This window comes from Euleptes europaea, chromosome 8, assembly GCF_029931775.1.
Source record: "Euleptes europaea isolate rEulEur1 chromosome 8, rEulEur1.hap1, whole genome shotgun sequence".
Classification (NCBI taxonomy): domain Eukaryota; kingdom Metazoa; phylum Chordata; class Lepidosauria; order Squamata; family Sphaerodactylidae; genus Euleptes; species Euleptes europaea.
Genome location: NC_079319.1, coordinates 21,493,568 through 21,520,199, shown reverse-complemented (window position 1 = coordinate 21,520,199; position 26,632 = coordinate 21,493,568). Strand labels below are relative to the sequence as shown.

The window sequence follows — 26,632 nt, the reverse complement described above, 5'->3', positions numbered from 1 at the left end:
CATACTGTTAACATTTACATAGTTAGGGCTGTCGATTCGGTTCGTCCTGAACCGAAAAACAGCCGAATTTCCCCTGATTCGGCGGTTTTTAGTTCGGATGGAACCGAACTCAAAAAAGGCAGGAAAACGGGAGCCGAATTCAGCGAGTTTGGGGTGTTCGATGAATTAATTAGGCAAATCCAGAGTTCGGCGCAGCAGCATAACCGTCAGTTAGTAGGCAGCATTCTCCCACGGCCAATCGGTGGCCAAGCTGGGTCTTCTTCTGGCCAATCAGTGGTGATTGAGTGCATGAGCCCAGCTGCTGTGTGGCCCGGGGAGAGAAAGAGAGAGTATCTGTTCATGTGAGAGAGAGAGATCCCCCTTGGGGGGTGCGTGTGCACATTCGAGCCATTCCATGGCTGCAGAGGGTGCATTTTTGGGGGTAGAGCCCCCAAACTTTCAGCATAGCTTCAGAGGACCCTTCTTGCAAGAACCCCCAAGTTTTGTAAAGATTGGATCGGGGGGCGAGATATGGGCCCCAGATCGGGGGGGGGCAAAATATAGGGCCGAGAAGGGTTCCCCCCCACCCTTAATGTGCATCTCTGACAATGGGGGTTTGCAATTAGTAGCGCTTGCCTCCCACGCCCAAAGCTCCCAGTCCCGACAAACAGCTGAGCTGCGGGGAGCATGGGCAGGGCAGGTGCGAAGATGGAACAGAAGACATCCACAGTAAGACCCATTTTGGGGCTTTTCTCTATATATTTTTTCTCCTGTGTGTGTGTGTGTGGGGGGGGAAACAGAGTCTCTGTGTGTGGGGGGAGGGAGCAGTTTCTGTGGGGGGGAAGCCAAAGGGGTTTTTGGGTGTGCCCCTGAGTTTCTCTCTCCCTGGTTTGAGGGGGGGGCTTCAGTTGTGTGTCCTCAGGTTTTCCCTCATTCATAAGATCGGTTAGGTCTATTTTGATGCTTGCTCAAAAATTGTTTTCAAATTGTGACTTAAAGAATGCATTTGCCTGGTCCCGAGTCTGATGAAAAAGGGGAAATTCCACCCCCTCCTGCTCCTTATGCATAGCTAGCCTGCCTCTGTCCCTTTCCATGGTTTGCAAACTCCCAGGCATCACGTGTTGCTTTGCATGGTTGCAAACGTGTTGCTTTGCATGGTTTGCATGGTTGCAAACGTGTTGCTTTGCATGGTTTGCAAACTTCTTCGCACCTGCCCCGCCCTTGCTCCCCCCAGCTCAGCTGTTTGTTGGGGCTGGGAGCTTTGGGGCAAGCTCTGCTAATTGCAAACCCCCATTGCCAGAGATGCACATTAAGCAGGGGGACCCCTTTCGGGGCCCATATCTCAGCCCCCCTGACCCAATCTTCACAAAACTTGGGGGTTCTTGTAAGAAGAGTCCCCTCAAGCTATGCTGAAAGTTTGGGACCTCTACCCCCAAAAATGCCCCCCGGAGCCATGGAAAGGCGCAATTGTGTTTTTAATGGCTTTATTCGGCCGAATTTTTCCCCGAACTCCGGATCTCATGCCGAATTGCATGGACCCAAAGCGGGGGAGTTCGGACTTCGGCATTTCCCAAATAAAAACGGGCAGAATTTTGCCAAATCCGAATTTTACCGTTTTTTTTCAACAGCCCTATACATACTACTGTTTGTCTGAATTCACTCTCCTCTACTTAAAGACAGATGGATTCACATTCTAGCTGTATCTGAAGAAGTGAGCTGTGGCTCACGAAAGCTCATACCCTACCAGAAAATATTTTTGTTAGTCTTTAAGGTGCTACTGGACTCTTGCCCTTTTCTACTACTGCAGACAGACTAACACGGCTACCCACTGTGAATTATCTTCATGAGCCTAGGGTGATATTCTCTGAGCCAAAATTTCTGCTCAAAGAGGCACCGACTTTTTCTGAAACCATAAAATCTAGGTCCATGGCACAAAAGCAAACAGAACTGGATTTAAAAAACCCTTGGTACATATTACATATTATATTTGCACAGACATTTAGAATCCCCTCCTCTTGCAAGGCCAGATCTCCAAAGGTATTGGCATCTTATTAATTTCTTCCCCTTCAGAAGGGTCACTCCAGTGTTTTACTGGGGAAGTGAGAATTGATGCTCCGAACAGCTGTTCCTAAGATCGGACCAGGACAAGGACAGTGTATTTAATCCTGAGATGATATCTTTAGGAAGTTAATTTTTTCTTGAACACTTTGGCTGACAAGCTTAGAGCACGCATAAATAAGACGATGCAAAGGGCAAGTAGGCTATATTTCTGAAGGATAAACAATTTAAAACATTGCTTAGGACAGCATTCTAACTCTTATTCCTGGGGCCTCTGCAGCTATATAAAATACTGCCCAAGACTAAATTGGAAGGTCAGACGTTTCATATACTTCACAAGTTACAGGATAAAATTCACTCAAAATAAAGCCAGGGTTTACTTCAATTATTCCTCAATCTGGGAGGAATAATGGACACCAAGTCCCACATGACACTACTATGTTCCTGCCTCAGCATGCAGAAACATTAAGACCTCAAAGAACTTAAGAAATGTTCACTATCCTGGGCTGCCAAACTTACTAGGATCGGGAGTGTGATGATACCATTTCCAGGGAAAACCCAGAGGTAACAGTGGTAGCTCTGGGAATCACTGGAAACTCTATGGGTTTTTCCTGGAAGTGGCATTGTTATGCTCGCAACACCGCCCCCCAACAAATCCCCACCCCTCCTACCAGTTGCCAGGGTCAGCCTGGCAACCCTCTCGCCATCTGTAGCTGTAATCTACAAAAACATAGATCTGAAACATATTTCCCACTAAGGAAAACATAAGAATGCCTGCATTATTTTCCCCAGAACAACAAAATTGTAGCTTGGGAAGGGGAAGAGTGATTTAAGTCAGGAAAATCATATGGGTAGGAAATAGGGTTGCCAGGTCTCTCTTCACAACTGGTGGGAGATTTTGGGGCGGAGCCTGAAGAGGGCAGGGTTTGGGGAGGGGAGGGACTTCAATGCCATAGAGTTCAATTGCCAAAGCAGCCCTTTTTCTCCAGGTGATCTGATCTCTATCGGCTGGAGATCAGTGGAATTAGGAGATCTCCTGCTACTACCTGGCAGTTGGCAACCCTAGTAGGAAAAGGTTAACCTCCCAGGACTATGACCCCTATCCAACGCCCCCTCCAGCTTTTCAATAAAATCAAAGATGCTTTGGATCCTCACCTGAGAGAAAGGGGGGCATAAATAAATACTTTCAGGTTCTAGGTTCTGATTTTTAAAGCCTTCAATAGTCTGGGCCCAAAGCACTATCAGGAGCATCTATTGTCATAGGAACCCTTTGATATTTCAAGATCTGTTGAAGGGGCTCTCACAACAATTCTATCTTAAGTTAATGTAACACTGACCCCCAGTAGAAGCAGGGCCTACTCTGCACTCACTCCAGAATTGTTGGAACTAGTTCCTTCCCCGACAGGTTCATCTTATTTCCTCTCTTCTACCCTTTTTCATGCAGATGAAGAAATGTTTATTCCACCAAGTTTTTTATTTGAAATTCAATTTTCACTTCAGAACTTTTCTGGTTTGAAAACAGCCTAGAAATACTGTAGGCTAATGTAAATAAATCCATAGTGTGGGGAGGGGGTGCCTGGGGTTTTAGTCTCTTGGTTTTAAATTTTAAATTTAAAGTGGTTTAAATTTAAACCACTTTGAGCCATGAAGAATTGAGGGAAATAAATATTTTAAGAAAATAAATAATTAAGACAAATGGTCCATATTATAATGTGCATATAGTTTCATATGCAAAGAGACCATATATTCAGGAATTGCACTGGTAGCAGTTTTTCCTAGGGTTGCTAAGTTCCTCTTCTTCACTGGTGGGAGATATTTGGGGTGGAGCCTGAGGAGGAAGGAGTTTGGGGAGGGGAGGGACCAATGCCATAGAGTCCAATTGCCAAAGCAGCCATTTTCTCCAGGTGAACTGATCTCTATCGTCTGGAGATCATTTGTAATAGTGGGAGATCTCCAGTTAGTACCTGGAGGTTGGCAACACTAGTTTTTCCAATAAAAGTTCCTTCTCCATAGACAGTCAAGGTGGGAAAGAACTGTATGATATGAAAAGCATAACTTTTAGAACAAGTTATGAGTAGTGGTAGAACAACAGCATTCGCACAGCGGTTAAAAGTTTGTGGTTCTTCTCCTGAGTCTTTCAGCTACACAACCAGTGCCAAGACCACAAGTAACTCACAGCAATTGAGCCTTTAAAAAAGAAGAAGCAGAAGAAGCAGAAGGAGAGATGAAGCCAAGCCACAGAGTTCATAAGCAGACTTCTTTCCCCAAAATTCCAAGGTTTTGTGGGACAGGGGGACAAACACGTGGCTCTTCCACCCATCAATCCTTTTATTTAAATTGGGCCCGGTTACTTCATCAGATGCATGGAGTGATCATGCCCTCATACAATTATGTCTATGCTAAAAACTGCAAAGAACTGAAGAGGTTAGCTTGCAGAAGTTGCAGAAAGTTTCAGAGGGTAGCCATGTTGGTCTGCAGAAGAACAGCTAGATTATTTGATGGATTATCTGATGGTATCTGTCGAAGAGAGCTTTGACTAGATTCAGGATGGACAAAAGGAAATACTTCTTCATACAGCGAGTAATTAAAATGTGGAATTCACTGCCAGAGGAAGTAGTGATGGCCACAGGCAAAGACAGTTTTAAAAGGGGATTAGACAGATTCATGGAGGAAGGGTCTACCAGTGGCTACTAGCCATGGCAATAGGGTTGCCAGGTCCCTCTTCACCACCAGCAGGATGTTTTTGGGGCGGAGCCTGAGGAAGGCAGGGTTTGGGGAAGGGAGGTACTTCAATACCCTAGAGTCCAATTGCCAAAGCAGCCATTTTCTCCAGGTAATCTGATCTCTATCGGCTGGAGATCAGTTGTAATAGCAGGAGATTTCCACCTATTACCTGGAGGTTGGCAACCCTACATGGCAACTAAAGGGAGCCCCCATATGCAGAGACAGTGAACCTCTGAATCCCATTACAAGGAGTCAATATCATGGGAAGGCCCTGGCCTCTATGCCCTGTTGCTGGACCTCCAGAAGAATTGGTTGGCCACAGTGTGACACAGAATGCTGAACTAGATGGGCCACTAGTCTGATCCAGCAGGGCTCTTCCTATGTTCTTAAGTTCTTATGAAAGCTTATACCCCCAAAATCTTGTTGGTTTCTAAGGTGCTGCTGGACTCGAATTTGGAAGTTGTAGAAGTTAACGGTCTGTGCCACTTCTATTCCCATGTAAACAGCTGAGCGCAATAACAGATGGGGAGGTGCATCTATTTTTCCCATCACAAGATGCATCTGTTTCAACAGCATCTGAATGTGTTTGTGGCTACGCATCTAAATGCACAATGGCATCTGACATGAAAGAGGGAACCTGCCTGCACGTACAGATCTTTTCTTTGCTGGTGTGGGGTAAATGCATACCATTTCTCCATCACACTAGCAACTCAGGAGCCCAACTTGTTTCAACAAGTGTACATTGCTGCTCTAGGGCCAATAAGTTCTTCCAGAGAAAATCCCAGGGCAACATTCTAGGGACAAGTGTGATGATAGATAGCTTTGCATGATTTAGTGTTACCACAAAGCGCCAAGCTACCACTGTTATTAATGAAAATAAATAATTGGCGGTTCGATGGCCCATTGTGACAGGGCTTTCCATCAAAGCCTGGGAAATATTTGGAGAGACTAAAATGCAACAAAACATGGTGATGCAACAAAAAATAAGGAAAGAAAATGGCTTTAATAGAAACTTTTGATACTTCCACTTGTTTTTAAATTGTTGCCAAATGAGTATTCTTTTCATTGTCCACCAATCCTTAAAGCATTTCTTTGCTGAAGATCACTTGACTTGTGTTGTGTAGAGTCTCTCTGTGGGTTACTGGAATCTGAATTAATAAAAAGGCTTAAGGGAAAAAATCCAGCATGAATAGATGTTTTCAACGATAAAAGCAGCCAACAATTTTACTCTGGAACTCAAGGGTGCGCTATTATTTTGAGACAATGTGGATGCTATATATTTGTATCGGCTGCCTGGTTCTATCCTTGGTTGCAAATATAAGGATTCCAGCAGGAAATGTTACTCTTAAAATTCAGTCTGTATGTACACATATGCCGTCAAGGCGCAATTGACTTATGGCTATCTTGGCAAGGGGCTTTCAAGGCAAGTGAGAAGCAGAAGTGGTTTGTCATTGCTTTCCTCTGCAGAGTCTTTCTTGGTGGCCTTCTTTCTAGGCACCAACCCTGCTCAGCTTCCAAGATCTGATGAGACTGGGCTATACCATGCTGCCTTCCCTCCCATAATATTCAGTAACATCCCTAAAAAGATCAGTTTTGGAATCATTCCCACCCAGCTGTGTCATGCCAACCACTTTCCATGGAACAAAAGAGATCAACAACAGGTGGGTGTTACTTCAGTGGCATCTTAAAAATAGTGTGGCGGCTGCCACAATATCCTGCCATCTGTCTATCTATTCGGGGGGGGGGGGGTTACCCTGGTCTTCCTTGATGGAACTTAGGAACTTAGGGCAGCCTACATGGTTCTTTCCTCTTGCACTCTACCCTCACAGTATCTCTGTGAGGCAAGTTAGACTGAGAGAACGAGGGCCCCAAATTCACTTAGAGTGTTCCATGGAAGAGTGGGGATTTGAACCCAGATTGCCCCAACCTCTGACACAATCTCAGAAGCCTGGTACAGAATACTTCCCCCCCACCTGTGTTGACTTAGCACATGAGGAAGGAGAGCAAGCATAAACATGCTGCTCCCGCCCCTACCTCCATGTGATTGGCTGACCAGATGGCGTGCACAGTGGACAGCGCAGAGAAAGTGGCAGCTTCTATACTCCCTCCCCACGATCGGCAATGCTACTTTCAGAACACTGCTGATCACAGGAAGGGAGTGTTCATGTGGCCGCTTCTTCTGCATGGTCACACTCGATGGACACCAGGAAATCCTGCAGGGGGTAGGGCAAGGGCACTCATGCTCACTCTTCCTCCCAATGTGGTGGGTCAACGCATGGGGGGAGACATCTGTACCTGGCTATTATGTAAGAGTGTGTAATAATAATCAGGGGAGTCAAACATAAGGCCCGCAGGCTGGATCCAGCCCCCCTGAGAGCTCTTATCCGGTCCATGAGTAGGATTGCCAGGTCCCTCTTCGCAACTGGTGGGAGATTTTGGGGCTGGAGCTTGAAGAGGGCAGGGTTTGGGGAGGGGAGGGACTTCAATGTCATAGAGTTCAATTGCCAAAGAAGCCATTTTTCTCCAGGTGATCTGATCTCTATCGGCGGGAGATAAGTTGAATTAGCAGGAGATCTCCTGCTACTACCTGGCAGTTGGCAACCCTATCCACGAGCCATCCAAGGCAGCCCACCTCCAGTCCTGATCTGGGCTGGTGAGGCGTGGCCTGGCTCAACCAAGTGACATATATGTCATATACAGCCCTCTCTCTGGAAGGACTTATTTGCTCTAAAAACACAAAAAATACCCTAAAAACACAAAAGATCCTTTATTCCCCCATATGAAACAGTGGACCCATACATATGGAAATCTGAGAAATAAACAAAGTCAGACTAGTATCAAAATAGATGAAAATCTGGTATTACAATATCAGTGTCCTACCCAGAATCCAAATCTGAATTTTTACAGATTTTTTTTTCCAGTGCACACACTTAGTACTTGCTTCTCCCTTCTACTTTTCTGCAGGAAATGAGGTCAGGGGACTTTTTGGGCATTGTATGTTGGAAGCAGGGCAAACCAATGACTGTCTAAGAGTAAGATGCTTCTTTTGCTGTAGTGAAACAAATTTCTGCTTGCACTATTTCATGGCATGATGGTGGTTTGGCACCTAGCAACGCTTGTCTCGCGTATAATACAAATATATTTATAAATAAACTAATGATTAAGGGAAAAACCCAACATATGTATGCCTCAACTGGATTATTTCTTGGCCGTATCTACAGGAGACCTGCTTGAGGCAGCTTACAACATATTTAAAACCCATAAAAAATAACAATAAAACAATTGATAACCATTTTAAAATAACCAACGGCAGCAAACGGATCATAAAACAGCCAGCCCCCCTGCCCCGCATAAAACAGAAATTAGCATGACAGTTGAAAGTGAATGAAATCAGGGCAGAACCAAAATCCAGATGAAGTCCATAACACAAAACAACTAATAAAATACCACAAGGAATACTTAGTAAAACAGTTTGTAAAATGGTCAGGACCAAAAACTCGTCAAAGCCTAAAAAAATTAATCTGTTCTGACCAGGCATTTGAACAAGTTATCTGAAGAATTGAGCTGTGACTCATGAAAGCTCATACCCTGCCAGAAATTTTGGGGCAGCCAGGCCCGAAGCTGGCATCACCCCACACCAGCATAAGTGCCGCCTTATCATGGAATTCAGTGGCACCAATGCCGGCGCGGGGGCAACCCCCCTGACATCCAGAGCCACAGGCCTGGAAGGGAAAGCCCACCCCGGCACGGGGGGGGGGCATTCCTGGGGTGGAGCTGCCTTTGGGCAGCTTCCTAACCTTTCCAGGGAACGTCCCCTTGAACTGCGGTGTGGCTGTGCCATCTTGTGGGGTTTATTAATTTTTTTATTCATTTTTTGCCTCTGCAGAGGCCGGGAAGCCTCTGAGGAGGCGGTGCGGCTGCGCCACTCCCGGTTGCCACCCACCTATCCCCCCCCCCTCAGGAATGGGCTCTTAGTCTTTAAGGTGCTACTAGGCTCTTGCTCATTTCTACTGCTACAGGCATTTGAAAGATAGGGGAAGAACACCACCACCAATAAGCCACGTCCCACCGTTGCCACCCACCTTATTTCCATCAGTGGAGACACACAGAGCAGAGCTGCAGATGATGACCTCAACTGGAAGGCAGAACTGTATGAGATGGTGTACTTCAAGCACCCCGATCGTAGGCTCTTTAGGGTCTGAAAGGCAAGACCTTTGTGCCCAGAAACAAATAGGATGCTTGCCTTTTTCTGCACCTTTTCCAGAGCTCTGGTATCCTGAGATTCTTCAACCAGAACCGTGCCCAGCATTCCAAATGTATCCAGATAACGCCGCTTTATGCAGAAATAGTATGCTGCTGACAGATTCATTCCCAACTTCTACAGACTCTCGAGAGGAAGTTAACTCTTGAAAAATGGCGACAACTCCAATTGTGCCTGCTAACAAAACATTAACAAGGCATTCTAAAAGGCAAAAATAGCAACACGGTTGGCCACAATGATTTCCCAGGTGCCATAAAATGCAGACAGTGCCTCGTAAACAGGAATAGATGAAACAAATGAAATTCCTGAATGAAACAAAGCAAGGCAAGCCTGAAACAAGATGGAGTGTTGGCCAATGGCAGCTCCACTGCTCTTCCATATACTAGAGTCAAATTGTTACATCGGGAACAATACATTTCCAGTAGTAGTCAGGAATATTAGTTTATTCTTGCAGATTGTAAGCCAGATTCATTTTTGTTACATATTTATCCCTAATTCAAGGAGTTTAGGGCACTGTACAAAGTTCTTCTGCTTCCAACTTTCTCCTTACCACCATGAGACACACTGGGCTGTAGGAAAGTGACTGTCCCAAGGTCACTCAATAAGCATCATGACTAAGCAGGGATTTGAAGCCAGGTTTCCTCAATCTTGTTCCAGTTCTCTCACCTCTACACTGCACAGACTGCAATGTACTGGTGGTGTGGAAAGTGGCGTCAAGTCACAGCCAATTTATGGCGACTCTGGACAATGGACTCCAGAGGTAGGATGCTCATGTCCCACCGATGGAATGGCCCAGGCAGGCAGAACCCTCATCTGCATAGCATGAGAGCTCTCCCCAAAGCCAGTGTGTCAGCAGTGCGACTGAGGGAAACACCATGCACAGAAATGTCAACTAGGGACAACACTGTGCTGTAGGAATGTGCCTGTGCTATGTCAGAAACATATGTGCTGAGTCACTCTCTCCCCTCACTGTCCAGGGGGAGTGGACGGTTAAAGATGACAATACACCTGGAATTGGAAACTGATGCCAAACACCAGTTCAGGTCCAGAAGTCGGAGGAGACTGTGTTCAGATTAGCTACCCTTCCAAGGTTAAGAAGAAGGGCATGTCTGCTCAGATTCTAATTAATTATTAGCTGAATATGCTTCCTTAGGCGGCAGATGGTGGAGTTATTAAGCCATCATAATCCGTAATCACAATGACAAAGCATTATTTACAAAAACTATGGCATGCACAGGGCAAATTTGTTATCTACTGGACACAGAAAAATTGGATAAAGTACATGTGCATTAGAAGAGCTCCATTGTGTCTCTGTGTATATATTTCTTAAGAAACATTAACTTAAATCTTAATTGTAACCTTGTTCTAGAGTTGCTGCTCCATTTAGTATGTGAATCCTGCACAGAATGCATATTATTCATTTATTTACTTACTTACTTATTAGACTTTTAAGCCACCCTTTCCTGACCAAATAGGCTCAGAGTATCTTGCAACAGTTTTACACAATTAAAACCGAGCATCGTATACAACTTAAAACTATACCATCATTTAAAATCCAAGGTGCCCTTAAATCATACATGGTAACACTAAAGCCATAGTGGGAACCAAACAGAAGGAAATATAAAAGAACAAGCATATAGTAATGTAGCTCTAAAATCAGCACTAAATAGAGAATCAGACCTAGACAGGACCCAGCTATGAAAGCTAACTGACTCTGCTGTCCTAGGCAGAGTTACACCTTTCTAAGTCCATTGAAGTTCCAATTGCTAAGCAGGTGTAGTGTATATGGAGAAGTTTATTTAAACACACACTGATTACTTAGTCAAGACAGTTAAATTACAGGGGAGGAAACAGAATTTCCCTGTGTTGCCACTGCATGCAACCGATACGAAAGCACCTTATCAGGGCCATTCTCAATTTAGAATCTGGTGGATGAACCACTGATTTGTTCTTAACACGGAGACTATATTTGTGAGTGAGTCTTTGGTTTCAGCATTCTATAAAATGGTTTGAAAGAAGTACAAAAATTGCTGGCAGTATCAATGCCAACCTTCTCCTTTATCCACTTGTAACTATCAGCAGCATTGCATAGATCAGGGATTAAATGAATACCATGCACACATCTGCACACTTGTGAAACCATCTGCATTTCTAATGGTACCATACATTTGGTTCAGTTCTGTACGAAGGGGGAAAGAATCTTGAACAGTTGCCAAGCTAAAAATAAATAAATATCCAGACAGCTATTTTTCCCAACAATCTTTAAACAATGAAATTACAACCTAAGCATTTCTGTGTTGCATGAAAGCCCATTACTTGGGCAGTCTATTTGACACTGTTAGGCAAACATGGCAGATACGAAACCCGAGGTTAAACAACGAAGGAAGTTATCCTTGTTAAAATAAATGCTTCTCAGAAAAGGGTAAATACATTTACCAAGTCATCACCTTCTGGTTCTTTTGGCCAAAGCTTCTTTGGTCCCCCCCCCCCCACACACACACACACACACCACCACCACCAATCACTGTCAATGCAAACAATAGATATGCAGATTTCCTTGGAAGATACCGAAACCTAATTGCTTGCAGAAAGGCAAGGAAATTTTCAGTTAGATTTAAGCTGACAGCTCACTGCAAAAAAGGCGTTAAAATGTTGGTTTTGTTTTCCAAAATCTGCATTAAAAAAAAATCAAACTACCTTTCTTCAATATTAGCAAATTAACAGTTAAACAACACATACGTTAATTCCCTTTTTATGCTGCCAGTATCCTTCTAAAAGTGTACAGGTCTTTCTTTGAGGTATGGTCTGAGAATACTGATATGTTCTGGCACACTTTATTGTCATACAGTTTTAATGAATGTGATATATCACAGCAGAGACTCAAGGAGAACACCCAGTCACAATTGCCGTAGTATACATTTCTTTCCAAGTTTTAACACAGCTGTACTTGGGTGATAGCCATGCAACAAGCAACATTTCTCACTGAGTCTGTCTGTAGCAATATATTACTCAAATGCCATATTATTCTAACCAACTGCTTAAAAAAAAAACCCTTAAGGGACATACATCTGAGATTTGGAGCGTTATAGGTTTCAGTGACATATGTTTTGCAATTAAGCATTATTCATTCGTTGGAAGGCAAAATTACTACCTAAATGTTCCGCATTGACAGTCCCAACCCAGCAAATGGATTATTCAGAGATGTAATAATGGAGCTCGGTGGTTGGATAGCAGTGAGTCATACCCCATAGCAGGTTCTTTCACTCTATGGAGGAAGGCGTGATCTTTTTGTCCCTTGCCAATTTTAAGGATCACAATGGGTGACCTTTCACCTCTTTTCAAAATGCAGGTAACCAGTGAAGAATGAAAACTTTGGTGATACACTCCTGCCTGTTCATTCTCTATTTTCTCTTAAAACACACGAATCGGCTTGCAATTCAGTTTTCCCTAACTCTGGAAACTCATCTTTTTTCTCACTGTTCACCAGCAAAACAATGGGCTTAGCTCGGTCCCTAGTGGTCAAATGCAGTACAAGGCACCAGCTCATCCATGCGATTCAGCGGGGTAACTCTCTTGAAACACAAAACAGTGCTGCAGTTTTTAAAAGCAGTTTCTGTTCTGCACAAGGTTTGCTTTTTAAGGCTCAAAGCAATGATCAAATCAACTAAAGTTGATGACAAAGAAAACCCAGACTCTTCTTAAACTTTCCCCTTTCTAAAGTCCAATGTGCAATTTCAGGCAGCAGCCCTAACTTCCTAAGTATCTTTATAATTGCCCCCAAAATGCAGTAACTAAACATGCTTAAGATTGTGCAGCACATATCTTAACAGCAAAAGGCTATTCAGTACTTGATGTACAGTGTTGTCTGCAAATAATCCCAAGGGGTTTCCTCCAAAATTGTCCCTCAGGTTCTAACATGTCAGTTGTGACACAAACCATCACAATATATTGAAGTGGTGTATCTATTAATTTAACCCTAATTACATGCCTGTGGTAACATAATACAACCCTTTGTTGGTTTCTTAGAATGATGGGATCATGCCTGGGATGTGGATGAGTGAGACAGCCTCAGAATGATCTGATGATCCCGAGATCTGATGATCCCGAGATCTGATGATCCTGAGATCAATCACAATTTTACACACCACTTGTTAATACTGTTCTAGTGAGTGCTTCCGAACAACAAGCTCATTTACAAGATGTTGGCGACTGACTGTCCAGGATAAAAAGTATCTTCTTACTTAGCTATTTGCAGTGCTACAGAGATATATGTATGCAGACTATTACATCTGATTCCAGCATAGTTGTTCTGATTAAGGACATAAGTGATATTTCTAACCTGCGTCACCTTTCATTTAACCGGACCACAGAAGAAAGCACTAGGCACTGGATTATTTTGAAACCATTCATTAAGGAATGCTGAGTTTGTTCCCCGCTGATAAGGGGTTATTTTCAACTTTTTAAAACCAACAATTTCCCATCAACCTTAAAGCATCCACAGCGATGAATGTGTTGTCTGAACAACTGACCATATAGCTCATCTCTAACAGCTGGACTCTAACCATTCTTAAATGGTTGCGTGGAAATATATTTTAAGAGTATGCTTTCCCCTTCACACCCAGGTACGTTTCTAGCTTTGAGCTCCGATTGCTAATACATCCCAAAAGCTGACAGAGATCGAACTTTGAAAAACAAACACTTTTCGGAAATGTTTGGACCGCTTCGATTACCGGTCATTCCACCATGGAGAGAGCACATTAGAACAGCTGCATTTCTCAAAAAATGTGCAAGCCATGACGTTCCGCTTACATGACAACTGGCACACTGCACAAGTCCCTAAGGAATCTCTCCAGGCGCATGAGAAGCGGCAAGACAGATTGGGTGCTTACCTTTTGCAGCCATTGAGTATAATTCTCCATCACATGCTCCAGGCGCTGCAGTTTCTGGGAAGAGAAATCCTGTTCCACGTGGGGGGCATCCCTTTGGAGAGCGTTGGTGTTGTACTGCTCAGTGGTACTTTCGCGACAGTTCCCATCCTGTTCCGGAAGGATGAACGTGTAGGTGCACTGCCCATGCTGAATCCGGTTATACCTTCTCGCACTGGACTCGGGACCCCGGCGCTGGTTATTGCAGCCAATGTGAGCCAGGAGAGCAGCCAGGAGAGCAAACCCAAGGAAAAGGGTCATGTTATTAGCCCTCTTCTTTTCTGCTTTTAGAGATACTAGTTTCCCCTACTTTCTTTTCCTCTAAAAAAAAAATGAATTCTTCGTTTTGTCTTTGAAGGGGAATGAGCAGGGCTCAGTTCAGATAGCTGTGACTTTCCCCCAAAAATTATCGTTTCAGGAGAGATGATCCTTCACAGGAGCAATTTATGACATAGCTGAGATTTATCATTTCCTTTCTGTTACACTTCAGCATGCAGGCTGCCTTAGTCAGCAGCCCAGAGATAGCCCCCAGCCTCTGTCTCCTAGCCTTGCTGCGGCTGAACTGCTATTTTTCTCGGAGACCTCAGCGTGTTTTATTAAGGTTGCACATTCGAGCCAAGTTGGAAGCCAGCAGCCTTTCACAAGATGACTTGACAGGAATGTGTGTGCGAGCGTGTCCCCATGCTGATGGGATGGCAAAGAGGGATCATCTTACACTCTGGCTGGATGCATGACCTCAATCATGTAAGCCCCGCTCGGCTCCTTCGGTGCACACAGAACTGCTAAGAGCCTTTGACAAAGTTTAACGAGTCAAACAGTCCACCTTAATAGACTTCCTCTGCTCAGACTGAACTATTAAAATGTACTTAAAGGGTCCGAGCTTCTTGTAATCCCTTCCCCACCCCACCCCCAAGTAAACACACAGACCACGGGCACATGGGGGGGGGATCTCCGCTATCAGAATGGGTATGCGACCAAGTGATTCTTTCAGAGAATGCAAAATCAGAAGAGTGGACTGTGATTCTCGTCACTGAATGTGGGGAAAGGCAGGGCTTTCTTGGAGCAAGATCCCTTCTTTTATCGCAGTGGAATGGTTTCTGTGGCAGAGACAGAAGCAAAGGCTGTCAAACAATTCTTGTGGAAACATCGCTCATCAGATGATTTCTTTGCCTGCTGAGACAAGAACGCTTGCATGCATAATGGGGAAAATGCAAGCAATCAAACTTTTGATTTATTAAATTCAGTCTCTGAAACCCCTGGGCATGGATCCAGCAATACCGTGTGTGCCTTAGGCTTCCACAGAGGCAATTCTCTTTCAGTATCTTCCCTCGTAGACCTGCATGCTGCCTTTAAAATAAAATAATATAATGGGTCATTAAACCCTACGATGTATACAGATCTGCTGCATGGCACAGAGTTTGGCTAAGACAGGCATTTCTTTAAAATTCTTGCAAATCTGACATCTCTGGCAGTGCAATGCTAAGGAGAGTTGTACCTTTCTAAGTCCACTGAAGTCGTCAGGTTTAGAAGGGTGTTAACTCTGATTAGGCTTGCACAGTAAAGCGTTCTAACAAGGATACAGTTTATGTGCACATAATTCCATCAGCTTTTGCATGTGGTCTCCCTTCCGGGCACTGACCTGCCACCAACACCTCATTAACAGCATCATCTGCCTTCAGGCCATATTTTGCTGCATTCTTCAACTTTCATTCTCAACATTGATTATCCATACAGCTTCCTAACACAATTTACAAATAGCAGCTTTTTTAAGGATTTGGAAGCAGTACTGTGGAATCACATGTAACTTTGGTGCAGATAACAGATCTACGGACAATCAACATATGCAGAAGTCACACCCAATAGTCCACCTCAATGTGATGAATAAGAAGAAGAATTTGTTTTTATACCCTGCTTTTCTCTACCTTTAAGGGGTCTCAAAGTGGCTTACAATCGCCTTCCCTTCCTCTCCCCACAACAGACACCTTGTGAGGTAGGTGGGGCTGAGTGAGTTCGGAGAGAAGTGTGACTGGCCCAAGATCACCCAGCAGGCTTCCTGTGTAGGAGTGGGGAATCAAACCCAGTTCTCAGATTAGAGTCTGCTGCTTTAACCACTACACCATGCTGGCTCTTCAGCATGGAGCTTATGCACATAGAAGAATATGCACCAATGTTTGCTTATATGTACATCAGCTCTATGCTGAAAAGTTTAGGGGGTGGGTCTGGCAAATGTGATCCTGCTTTGCCACTCTGCTACCCAGATTAGTGGTTCAATACCATCATCTCAGGTCAAACATCATCAAACTAGGGTTGCCAACCTCCAAGTGGACTCCGGAAATCCCCTGAAATTACCACTGATCTCCACCAGACTACAGAGATCAGTTCCCCTGGAGGAAATGGCAGTGTAATGAGTCAGCCTGCTGAGGATTCCTCAAACGAAGAGGACCTTGAAGTAGAGGACAGCAGTGGAACAGAGCAGGCTGAAAACCCACAGGCAGAAGGGGCTTTCCTGTGTCTACAACTGCCCATTGCAGGGGACTTACCTGTGCCAGAAGCTCAGCCTCAGGCAGTACCGCCAGAAAGCCCCCCAGAACTACTGGAGCAGAGGTGCAAAAGACTTAGGGCACAGCTACATGATCAGAGAAGAAGTGCCAGACTGCAAGCTCAACGAAGGACACTCCCAGATGACTGTAATGAGGCTAAAGAGCTTCACTAGGCAGAGTCAGGGTAAAGCACAGCAGCTGATCCACTTTAGGGCTATTTAAGCCGGCCACTGTGGCTGACTCGTTGTAGGAACAACTTGTTGCTATCACTCTGTGTTGATGGTGAGTGCTGGCTGTTTCTGAGACTGCGTGACTCTGACCCAACCCTGACCCCTTGTTTGGATTACACTTTTGGTACTGCTGCTTGGAACCTGAACCTAGAGACAACCTGGCATTTGACTTGGATTGCTCCTGACAATGTCTCACGCCTCATGCCTCTGGCCCTCAGACCTGCCACTGTACAGGACAGGCAGTTTTGGAGAGTAGATATATCCCTGCTCAGTTTCCTTCCCTCCCCAAACTCTGCCTTCCCAAGGCTCCACCTTTAAGTCTCCAGAATTTCCTAACCCAGAGCTGGCAACCCTACTTCAAACTGATGCACCCTGAAAAAGTAAAATAAAACCAGTCCCTAGTTTTAAAGTATGACCTGTGGAGCTGTACTAGATAATTACATTTCACTATAATCACTGCAGGCACTTATTGGTTAGTGCCTATGAAGAGTAACTCATATCCATAGGACTTTTTATAATTTAAAAAAATGTTAACAGCCACTATATTCACTGGTTTATGTCACAATTTGCAGATTATTAGATCTCTAGGGGAAGCTGGCACATCTGGCTAAGAATTAGGGTTGCCAACCTCCAGGTACTAGCTGGAGATTATTACAAGAAATCCATTGTGATCTTTACATGTGATTGTGGTAAGCTAATACCTTTATAAATTGATTTTCATTGTATTAATGTATTAAAAATAGCAATATTGAGTGCTTTTATGTGTTGTTACAGAGGCGTTTAGGCTCTTAATTGCAAACACTGAGGAATAACTGAAGAAGCTTTTGCGAAACGACCACCGAACTAGAGTGGTCTGCTGTTATTGAAAAATTTGTGTTACTCAGTATTTTTGTATGAATTATTGCAAGGTGAAATTAACCCAAGCAGAATACAGGACTTTGATATTTATTTTGTTCCATACCTTTGTATGTAAAACAAGAAGTGTTTCTATTGCTTTCTGTTCTATTGGCATTCTACATTGAAGTAAATTTATTTGAATGAATTTATATTGTGAGCTATCGTGCTGATATTAATATTCAGAACCTCCAGGTACTAGCTGGAGATCTCCTGCTGTTACAACTGATCTCCAGCCAATAAAGATCAGTTCACCTGGAGAAAATGGCCACTTTGGCAATTGGACTCTATGGCATTGAAGTTCCTCCCCTCCCCAAACCTCGCCCTCCTCAGGTTCCACCCCTAAAACCTCCCACCGGTGGCCAAGAGGGACCTGGCAACCTTACTAAGAATGACTATGAAAGAGGCAGGTGTGAATAAACGTATCTATTTTGTACTTTTGTTTAGAAGATTAGACATATAGGATAAGCATATTAAATGTACTGGAACGTTGCCTAGGGTGAAACGTTCGGGCTTTTTTTCTTGCCGTTTCTAGATAAAATTAAGTTGCATCCCATCACACAAAACATTTGGGTACATTCCAACCCAATTTCCTCTTCATATTCAGTGGGGGCGGGGGGGGAGAGATCTTTTGAAAAGGAACATAATTCTGGCTGATTATTTTATGCATGATTATTTACAACTGTGTTTGTCTCAGTTTGGCACAATTCAATTATCAGCTCACATTCCCAGTATCAGTGAGATGAACTCTGACCTAAAGAAGCACAGAATCTCCTTAACTGAGAGAACACAGAAAAAGCCCTTTAAAGGAGCAGACCAAAGGTTCATCTAGTATAACATTCTGTTTCTAACAAAGGTCAACTACAGGCCTTTGGGAAACTTACAGCAGGGACAGGAAGACAACAGCCCCCCCTCCATCATTTCTTTCTGGCACCAGAGGTATACTGCCTCTAAGCAGGGAGGTTCTATTTCGCTATCAAGGATAACAGTTATTAATAGACCTGTCCTCCCTGACTTTGTAGCACTGCCATTCTGTCATGTAAGAAGTAATGATTACCTTTGGTCTCAGACCAATGAGCATGTGATCATGTCAAATGGATAGGATTGCCAGGTCCCTCTTTGCCACTGGCGGGAGGTTTGGGGGGCAGAGCCTGAGGCGGGCAGGATTTGGGGAGGGGACTCCAATGCCATAGAGTCCAATTGCCAAAGTGGCCATTTTCTCCAGGTGAACTGATCTCTATCAGCTGGAGATCAGTTGTATTAGCAGGAGCTCTCCAGCTAGTACCTGGAGGCTGGCAACCCTACAAATGGACTGGGTATCCAATCACCTAGAATCACCTCCTGGTATCCAAGAGAGGAAGCAACTACAAAAAAAAGGTGACCGTTCAGATGGACTTAATGAAGGGAAAGGTGAAAATCTAGATAGATTGTATAAGTAACAGGCATTTATAAATGTAGCAGAAAAAGAACACACAGAGATAATCATCCCCTATAACTTATCTGGCCTTCTGGCTTGATCAAGTATTTTTAATCTAATACTTTTAGCCATGCATATGAGCCCTGACCTGGATGGCCCAGGCTAGCCTGATCTCGTCAGATCTCAGAAGCTAAGCAGGGTCAGCCCTGGTTAGTATTTGGATGGGAGACCACCAAGGAAGTCCAGGGTTGCTGTGCACAGGAAGGCACTGGCAAGCCACCTCTGTGAGTCCCCTGCCATGAAAACCCCCCAAAAGGGGTCACCATAAGTCGGCTACAACTTGAAGGCACTTCACACACACACATGTTACCATGAACTAGAACATGTACTAAAAGTGACATCACTGGCCATCCACCACACTCTAGGGCAGTGATGGCGAACCTTTTAGAGACCGAGTGCCCAAACTGCAACCAAAACCCCACTTATTTATCGCCGAGTGCCAATGCGGCAATGTAACCTGAATACCACCCCCAGAGGGGGCCCAGAGGGAGAGGCTAGGGTTGCCAAGTTCCTCTTCGCCATGAGTGGGAGGTTTTTGGGGTGGCGCCTGAGGAGGGCGGGGTTTGGGGAAGGACTTCAGTGCCATAGAGTCCAATTGCCAAAGTGGCAATTTTTTCCAGGGGAACTGATCTCTATTGGTTGGAGATCACCTGTAATAGCAGATCTCCAGCTAGTACCTGGAGATTGGCAACTAGTTCCTTAGTGTTTTCTCTCTACATATCAAGACAAATGGAAAGGTGTTTGGAGGATAGCTTGTGGGCACTTCAAAGGTGGAATAGGACTGCACGCCCCTCCCCCCGCACAGACCCAGAGGGTGCCGGAGAAGCCGCTGGAGGGAAAGAAGGAAGGAAGGAAGGAAAGAAGGGAAGGGAGGGGGAAAGGGAAGGAAGGGAGGGAGAGAAAGAAAGAAAGAAAAAGAGAGAGAAAGGGAGAAAGAAATGGAGCAAGGGAGAGAAAGAAAAGGACAGAGGGAGACAGAAAAAGAAAGAGGCCATTTATACATGGGAGGTTTTGCCTTGGATTTGCCACTCGGTGGGGCGCGGCGGCAGGCTTGTGAGAGGCGAGCAGGGTGGGGCAGAGGGTGCCTCCTTCGCACCCACCGACCAGCCATGCCCCTCCGCCCGCACAGGCCCAGAGGGCGCCGGAGAAGCCGCCGGCCATGCCGAGTGTGAGCGCTCAGCTTCTGTTCCCCGCTCTCCCACCCGCCTGGCTGGCCGCGCACGCTCCAGCGGCGGCAATGGCGGCAGCTTCTGTGGGAGAGTCCGGGGGCCACTGCCAATGATGTCGGAGGTTCCCCACCCCTGGGCTACAGCCACCCCCATCTGGGGTGGGGCAGAGCCGGAAAGGCCAGCGAGGAACCGTGCGTGCCGGCAGAAAGGGCTACGCGTGCCGGAAGTGGCACCCGTGCCATAGGTTCGCCAACACGGCTCTAGGGACTAACCAAGTAGCTTACAGGGGACCCAATGTGGTGTCTGTGGGCGCCATGGACCCCTTGGACATCTTTCCTGGTGTCTGCCAAGTGTTTTTAAAAAGTGGGTATGGCCAGGTAGGGCTTTTGCCCAGCAAGGCGTCTTCTGGTTGACTGTTGGAGATTTCATTGGCTGTGCAGATTTCTTTAAATGTTGCTGTGGCAGCAGCTGCCACCACAATACAAGCATCTGCACTGTATTACTACATTAAAGCTGTGGTGATAGTTTTGTGGCTGGTTCCGCCTCCTGTGGTGGCCGTTTTGTGGCAGCCGTTTTGTTCCTGCTCCCACCATGCTGCATCGGATCTCCAAATGTGCCAGTAGGCTCAAAAAAGTTGAGGACCCCTGAGCTATGGTATTTACCATAATAGTTTTGGGGATTCCTAGAGTGTTGCAGGGGGTGATGCTTTTCCCTCCCAGGTTGCACAGCAAATAATTCCTGGGGAGTGGGGGCACTGGTCTGGTGTCTAGGGTTGCCAATCTCCAGGAAGTAGCTGGAGATCGCCTGCTATTACAACTGATCTCCAGCTGATAGAGATCAGTTCACCTGGAGAAAATGGCTGCTTTGGCAATTGGACTCTATGGCATTGAAGTCCCTCCCCTCCCCAAACCCCGCCCCCCTCAGGCTCCACCCCAAAAACCTCCCACCGGTGGTGAAGAGGGACCTGGCAACACTACCAGTGCCCCTACAATTGGAATGAAGAATGCTTGTAGCAAGAGAGGTCTTCATCTAGCTGCAGGATGCACAAAGTTCTTTTAAAAATACATTAATGCTTTTATTACACCCAACTGTTACTTACACCACACAACCTATTTGGGAAAGTGTTGCCACCTTTTAGAGGCAGGCTGTTGTGCCTTTAACTTGGCAGGCAGAAATAAAATCCTTGAAATTTTCTCAAGATGGAGATGAAGGAATAGGAAATGATTCAGATCCAACTGTTGAACGGTACTTGTAAAGGCACAGGAGCTTGTCCATACCAAAAAGCTTGGGAATAAGACCCACTGAACTCAAGTGATGTACACGTGAACACACATGAAGCTGCCTTATACTGAATCAGATCCTTGGTCCATCAAAATCAGTATTGTCTTCTCAGACCTGCAGCGGCTTATCATGGTCTCAGGTAGAGGTCTTTCACATCACCTACTTGCCTAGTCCCTTTAACTGGAGATGCTGGGGATTGAACCTGGGACCTTCTGCATGCCAAACAGATGCTCTACCACTGAACCACGTCTCCTCCTCTAATGTAACTTCTAGTAGTGCCATAGAATATTTGGTCCTTGGCCCAACCACATGATTGCCCCCTCTACATCCCCCCACCTTTTCCACAGGCACAAAGCAAATGCATTGTTTCAAAATTTTATCCATGTTTAACTGCAAACCCAGTATCCCTACCCCCCCCCCCGTACCTCCATGGGATTTTTAAAAAGAAGAAGAAGAAAAGAAAATGAATACTAACATTGCAAAATACTTTCACAATATATTGAACACTACACGCAAAATGGAACGACAAAGCTTTCTCTGTTTTGGTAGCAGTTTCTGCTGCAGTGGTGGCAGTATACATGTGGGGCTGAGAAAGTTAGGAAGACAGGGATAACTCTAGGACACAGGGGAAGATAAAGAGTGAGTGAACAGCTACAGGAAGTGGCTAAGAAAAGAAGCAGAGGGGGGGGGTTACAAACAGATTTGTTTCATACTTACCCGTATCACTCGTGCATGACTTTACTTTGATTTCCAGCCTACTTGAAACACAGTTTAGCTATTAGGAACCTGATCTGGGATTAGGATCCTGGATGGAGCACTGATGGTGGCACCTAAGGGGGTGGATCCTGGGGAACGTAGGGCTCGGGAAGGGGAGTAACTTCAGTGGGCTATAATGCCATATAGTCCACCTTCCAAAGAAGTAGGGTTGCCAACCTCCAGGTAAAAGCTGGAGATCTCCAACTATTACAACTGATGTCCAGCTGATAGAGATCAGTTCACCTGGAGAAAATAGCTGCCTTGACAATTGGACTCCATGGCACTGAAGTCCCTCCCCTCCCCAAACCCTTCCCTCCTCAGGCTCCGCCCCGAAAATTTCCAGGTATTTCCCAACCCAGACCTGGCAACCCTACAAAGAAGCCATTTTCTCCAGAGGAACTGGTCTCTGTTATCTGAAGATCAGTTGTTGTAATTCTGGGGAATCTTCAGCCACCACCTGGGGACTGGCAACCTTGCTGATGGCAGTAGGGTTGCCAACCTCCAGGTGGGGCCTGGAAATCTCCCACAATTACAGCTGGTCTCCAGACTACAGAGATCAGTTCCCCTGGAGAAAATGGCTGCTGTGGAGGGTAGACTCTATGGCATTATACTCTGCTGAGGCCCATGCCGTGCCCAAACCTTGCCCTCCCCAGGCTTCACCCCCATATTTTCTAATTTCCTAACCCAGAATTTGGCAACCCTAGTTGGCACAGACTGGCTACGTCTGCCCACCCAGCCTAGTAGCTAGGGTGGCCAACCTCCAGATACTAGCTGGAGATCTCCTGCTATTACAACTGATCTCCAGCCAATAGAGATCAGTTCACCTGGAGAAAAATGGCCACTTTGGCAATTAGACTCTATGGCATTGAAGTCCCTCCACTCCCCAAACCCCGCCCTTCTCAGGCTCCACCCCAAGAACCTCCCGCTGGTAGTGAAGAGGGACCTGGCAACCCTACCAGTGGCTGATTGTTGCTTTTCTTTTCTTTTTAAAATTATATTATTATTGTATAATATTAATAAAAACAAAAGGACAAAAGACAAAAAGAACTGAGATTTTAAAAACTGAAATAGGACCGATGCCAAGGACTCCACTGGAGATAACATAACAAACATATAATGTGAAACATATTGCTTTCCTGAGTCTCACCACGTGCTCTTAGGGTCAGCCTGAGCTGGACCCATAGCACCCCCAGTGGCGAGAAAGAGTAACTACAGGACAAGAACGCTGACATATTGCTGTTCAAATCTGGGAGAAGTCGATGGAAATAAATTCTGCACAACTGGTAATCAGTAACAGTATTCAAATAAAACCAACAGCAGTTGTTGCCACCAGGGCGGCTTACCAGGAAAACTGCCCCATTTTGCTCTGTGGGACCCATGCCATTGCTTCCAAATAAACATGCATAAAATTATGGCCTTAGTCTCCAGTGATTTTCCACCTACAGTTAAAACAACAACAACAACAGCCCTCTAATGAATGGAGATGAATAACCCTGACTTCCCCAGGCTCCGCTCCCAAATCTCCAGGAATTTGACAGCCTGGAGCTGTCAAGCCTATGTGATCTGGTGTGGAGCAGTGAACTATGCAGCGTGCGCTTTACCACGTTACATTCCAAAAAGATGGGAGGTAACATTATAGTGGACGTTCTCTAGTTTGCTTTCATGAAGTTGGCCTGGTTTTAGTGTTTTGTTTTTCTTGTTTTCATGGCTGTGTTTTAACAGGGTTGTCAGCTCCGGGATGGGAAATACCTGGAGTTTTTGGGGGTGGAGCCTGAGGGCCTCCTCCAGAAGGTCTTTATAGAGGTGGCAGATAGGTTTTCTTAATAAATAAACAAACATGTCAGCACAGTCAGTAGGATGCAAGGGTTTTTGCAACGGTTATAGGGTTGCCAGCCTTCAGGTGGTAGCTGGAGATCTCCTGCTATCATAACAAATCTCCAGGTGACAGATGTCTGTTCACCTGGACAAAATGGCTGCTTTGGAAGGTGGACTCTATAGCATTATACCCTACTGAAGTCCCTCCCCTCCCCAAACCCCATGGGATAGAAAACCAATAAATGAAATGAAAAGAACTAGCAGTCAATACCAATCGCTAAATTTTTTAAAAAGAGATTTAATCTGAAGCAATGCTGTTCTACAACCCTAGTGCCCCATTTCTAAATAATTATAATTATAATTATATATTGTTAGCCATCCTGAACCTGGCTTTGCCAGGAAAGGGCACGGCATAACAGCGCATTCCTGAGAGGAATGCCTGCGCTGGGCTTAGGAGGCAACCCAGCAGTGGTGCCGAAACCTCTACCCGGCGCCAAAAACCCGTGCAACCCATCATAGGGTTGCATGGGAGATATGCCAGCAAAAAGCTGGTGTATCTTGTCAAAAACAAAAAGTGCCGTTCCTGAGCCGAAATGGCCCTGCCCCCCCCGGCTGGCGCCATTACGCTCCAGGACTGCCTTCCAGGGCGCTGGAACGCCTCCTGGCTCACCGCTGCGACCTGTGCCAACGTCCGGAGGCCGGCAGAAGGCTGCGGCAGCGTCCGGGCCCAGCGCTGCCATGGCAGCTGAGGACCGGCATCCAGGCCTGCATGCCGGCACTGGGGCCACTCACGCCAGCGTGCACCTTCCGGGCACTGGCGTTTGGGCCCTTGCACCAACGGAGGCCTTAGTCCGCCTCCAAAGGCCTTTGGGTCGAGCTGCCAGCGCGGCTGAGGAATGGGCTGTAAATCAATCAAACAAACAAATAAATAAATGATAAAGAGTGACCCACCCCAGCAGATTAGATCTGCAAAGAGAGGCTTTCTTTCCATCATGCCTATGGTGGTGGAAAGTACTGTCAGGTTGCAGCTGACTGATGGTGACTCTGTAGGGTTTTCAAGGCAAGAGACATTCAGAAGTGGTTTTCCATTGCCTGCCTCCATGTAGCAACCCTCAGTGGTTTCCCATCTAAGTACTAATCAGGACTGATCCTGCTTAGCTTCCAAGACCTGACAAGATCAGGCTAGCCTGGGCTACCCAGGTCAGGGTCATTATGTGTATAAAAAGCTTATATCAGGTATATATGATCATTGGCATCTTGCCAATGTGATCGTAATGAACCAACCATGTCCACAGCTTCCCAGGGCCAAATCTAAAGACCTTAGATGTGGTCTTGTGCACGAATGCTTGCTCAAAAAATGATGCAGAGCTTCAGCCCACAATGGCCAACATGCACAACTACATGGGAGGGAAGAATCAAATGAACAGGAAACTGTGGGGGGGCGGGAGAGAGCAAAGTATTTAGCAACCATTTTTGAAATTAATTATAGAGATTGTCTAAGAAGAGTTCGGAGACAGGCGAAATAGAACACTGGGCACAAAGACGTCCATAGAAGGCTTATAATGTGAAGCAGTGGAAGTCTGCCGATCCCTACCCCACAAATTGTTTGTGAACATATTCAGGGAATTATGGTTCCCGAGGGAAAGCTAAATGCAGAAAATAGCTGGATACTTTCCGGTATGATGCCTGCTTGTACTTAATATCTGAAATAGTGACAGATCTGGCTGTACAGAACAAACATTTAAAAACACAATCTGCTTCTGGAACAGACAAAATGGGGCTATTGTTATCTACTAAGGTCTGATGCAGTGAAGTAGCCAGGAGCGTAAGCCAACAAGTCTCTGGTTTGAATCTCAGCTTGCCAATGAAATCATTAGGTAGTTTGATTCAAGCCTCTCCCAAATACGGGAATAATAACACTAGCCTACCTTATGGTCTTATCGTAAGGTCTACTCAGATAATATATCTTTGTAATGCAGTTTGATGCTGGCAGTAATAAATAAACTTCCCAGAAAGAAGACAGTCAAGAATCAGGAGGATTTTGAGAGAACAGGGTTTACATGTAGTAACTGAGCAAAATGTTGCACATTGGTAAAGCTCTCTGCAAAAGCTTAGGGTTGTTATTCTAGTGAGATTTTTGAGAAAGACCATTTACACACCATTACTAAGGTCCTGCTATGTTAGCTGGAGAAGTGTAAGATGGCAACTTGCATACCTGTTTATATCCAGGATTTTCCCAAGCTGGAGAGAGCTACCATAGCGGTCATAGACACACAGTGAAAGGGACAGGTACCAAGCGGGGTTGTTTGCAGATAAAATAGCAGAGTGAAGAATGATTTTGCGAAGCAGAGAAGGGGAGAATACTTTTGAATCCCTACTGGAGAAAAAAAGTGGAGTATAAGCCTCTGAAGAAATAAAATGCACTTTCAAACAAAAATGAAACATTTCTCAAATTAACGTTTTTAAAATGAAAACTTTTCCTAACTGACAAACATTTCTTTGAATTATTTTCTATATGAAATG

General features: G+C 45.3%; 1 protein-coding gene across 1 annotated transcript in view; it reads right to left on the bottom strand.

Annotated features, from left to right (window-relative positions):
- Window positions 1-14,238, bottom strand: part of ANGPT1 (angiopoietin 1) — a 170,224-nt gene extending 155,986 nt beyond the window's left edge. The window contains exon 1 of the mRNA XM_056854199.1: window positions 13,912-14,238. Within this exon, the coding sequence (XP_056710177.1) occupies window positions 13,912-14,208 (297 nt within the window). The 5' untranslated portion in view covers window positions 14,209-14,238. The remainder of the gene's footprint in view (window positions 1-13,911) is intronic.
- Between the last annotated feature and the right edge of the window lie 12,394 nt (window positions 14,239-26,632).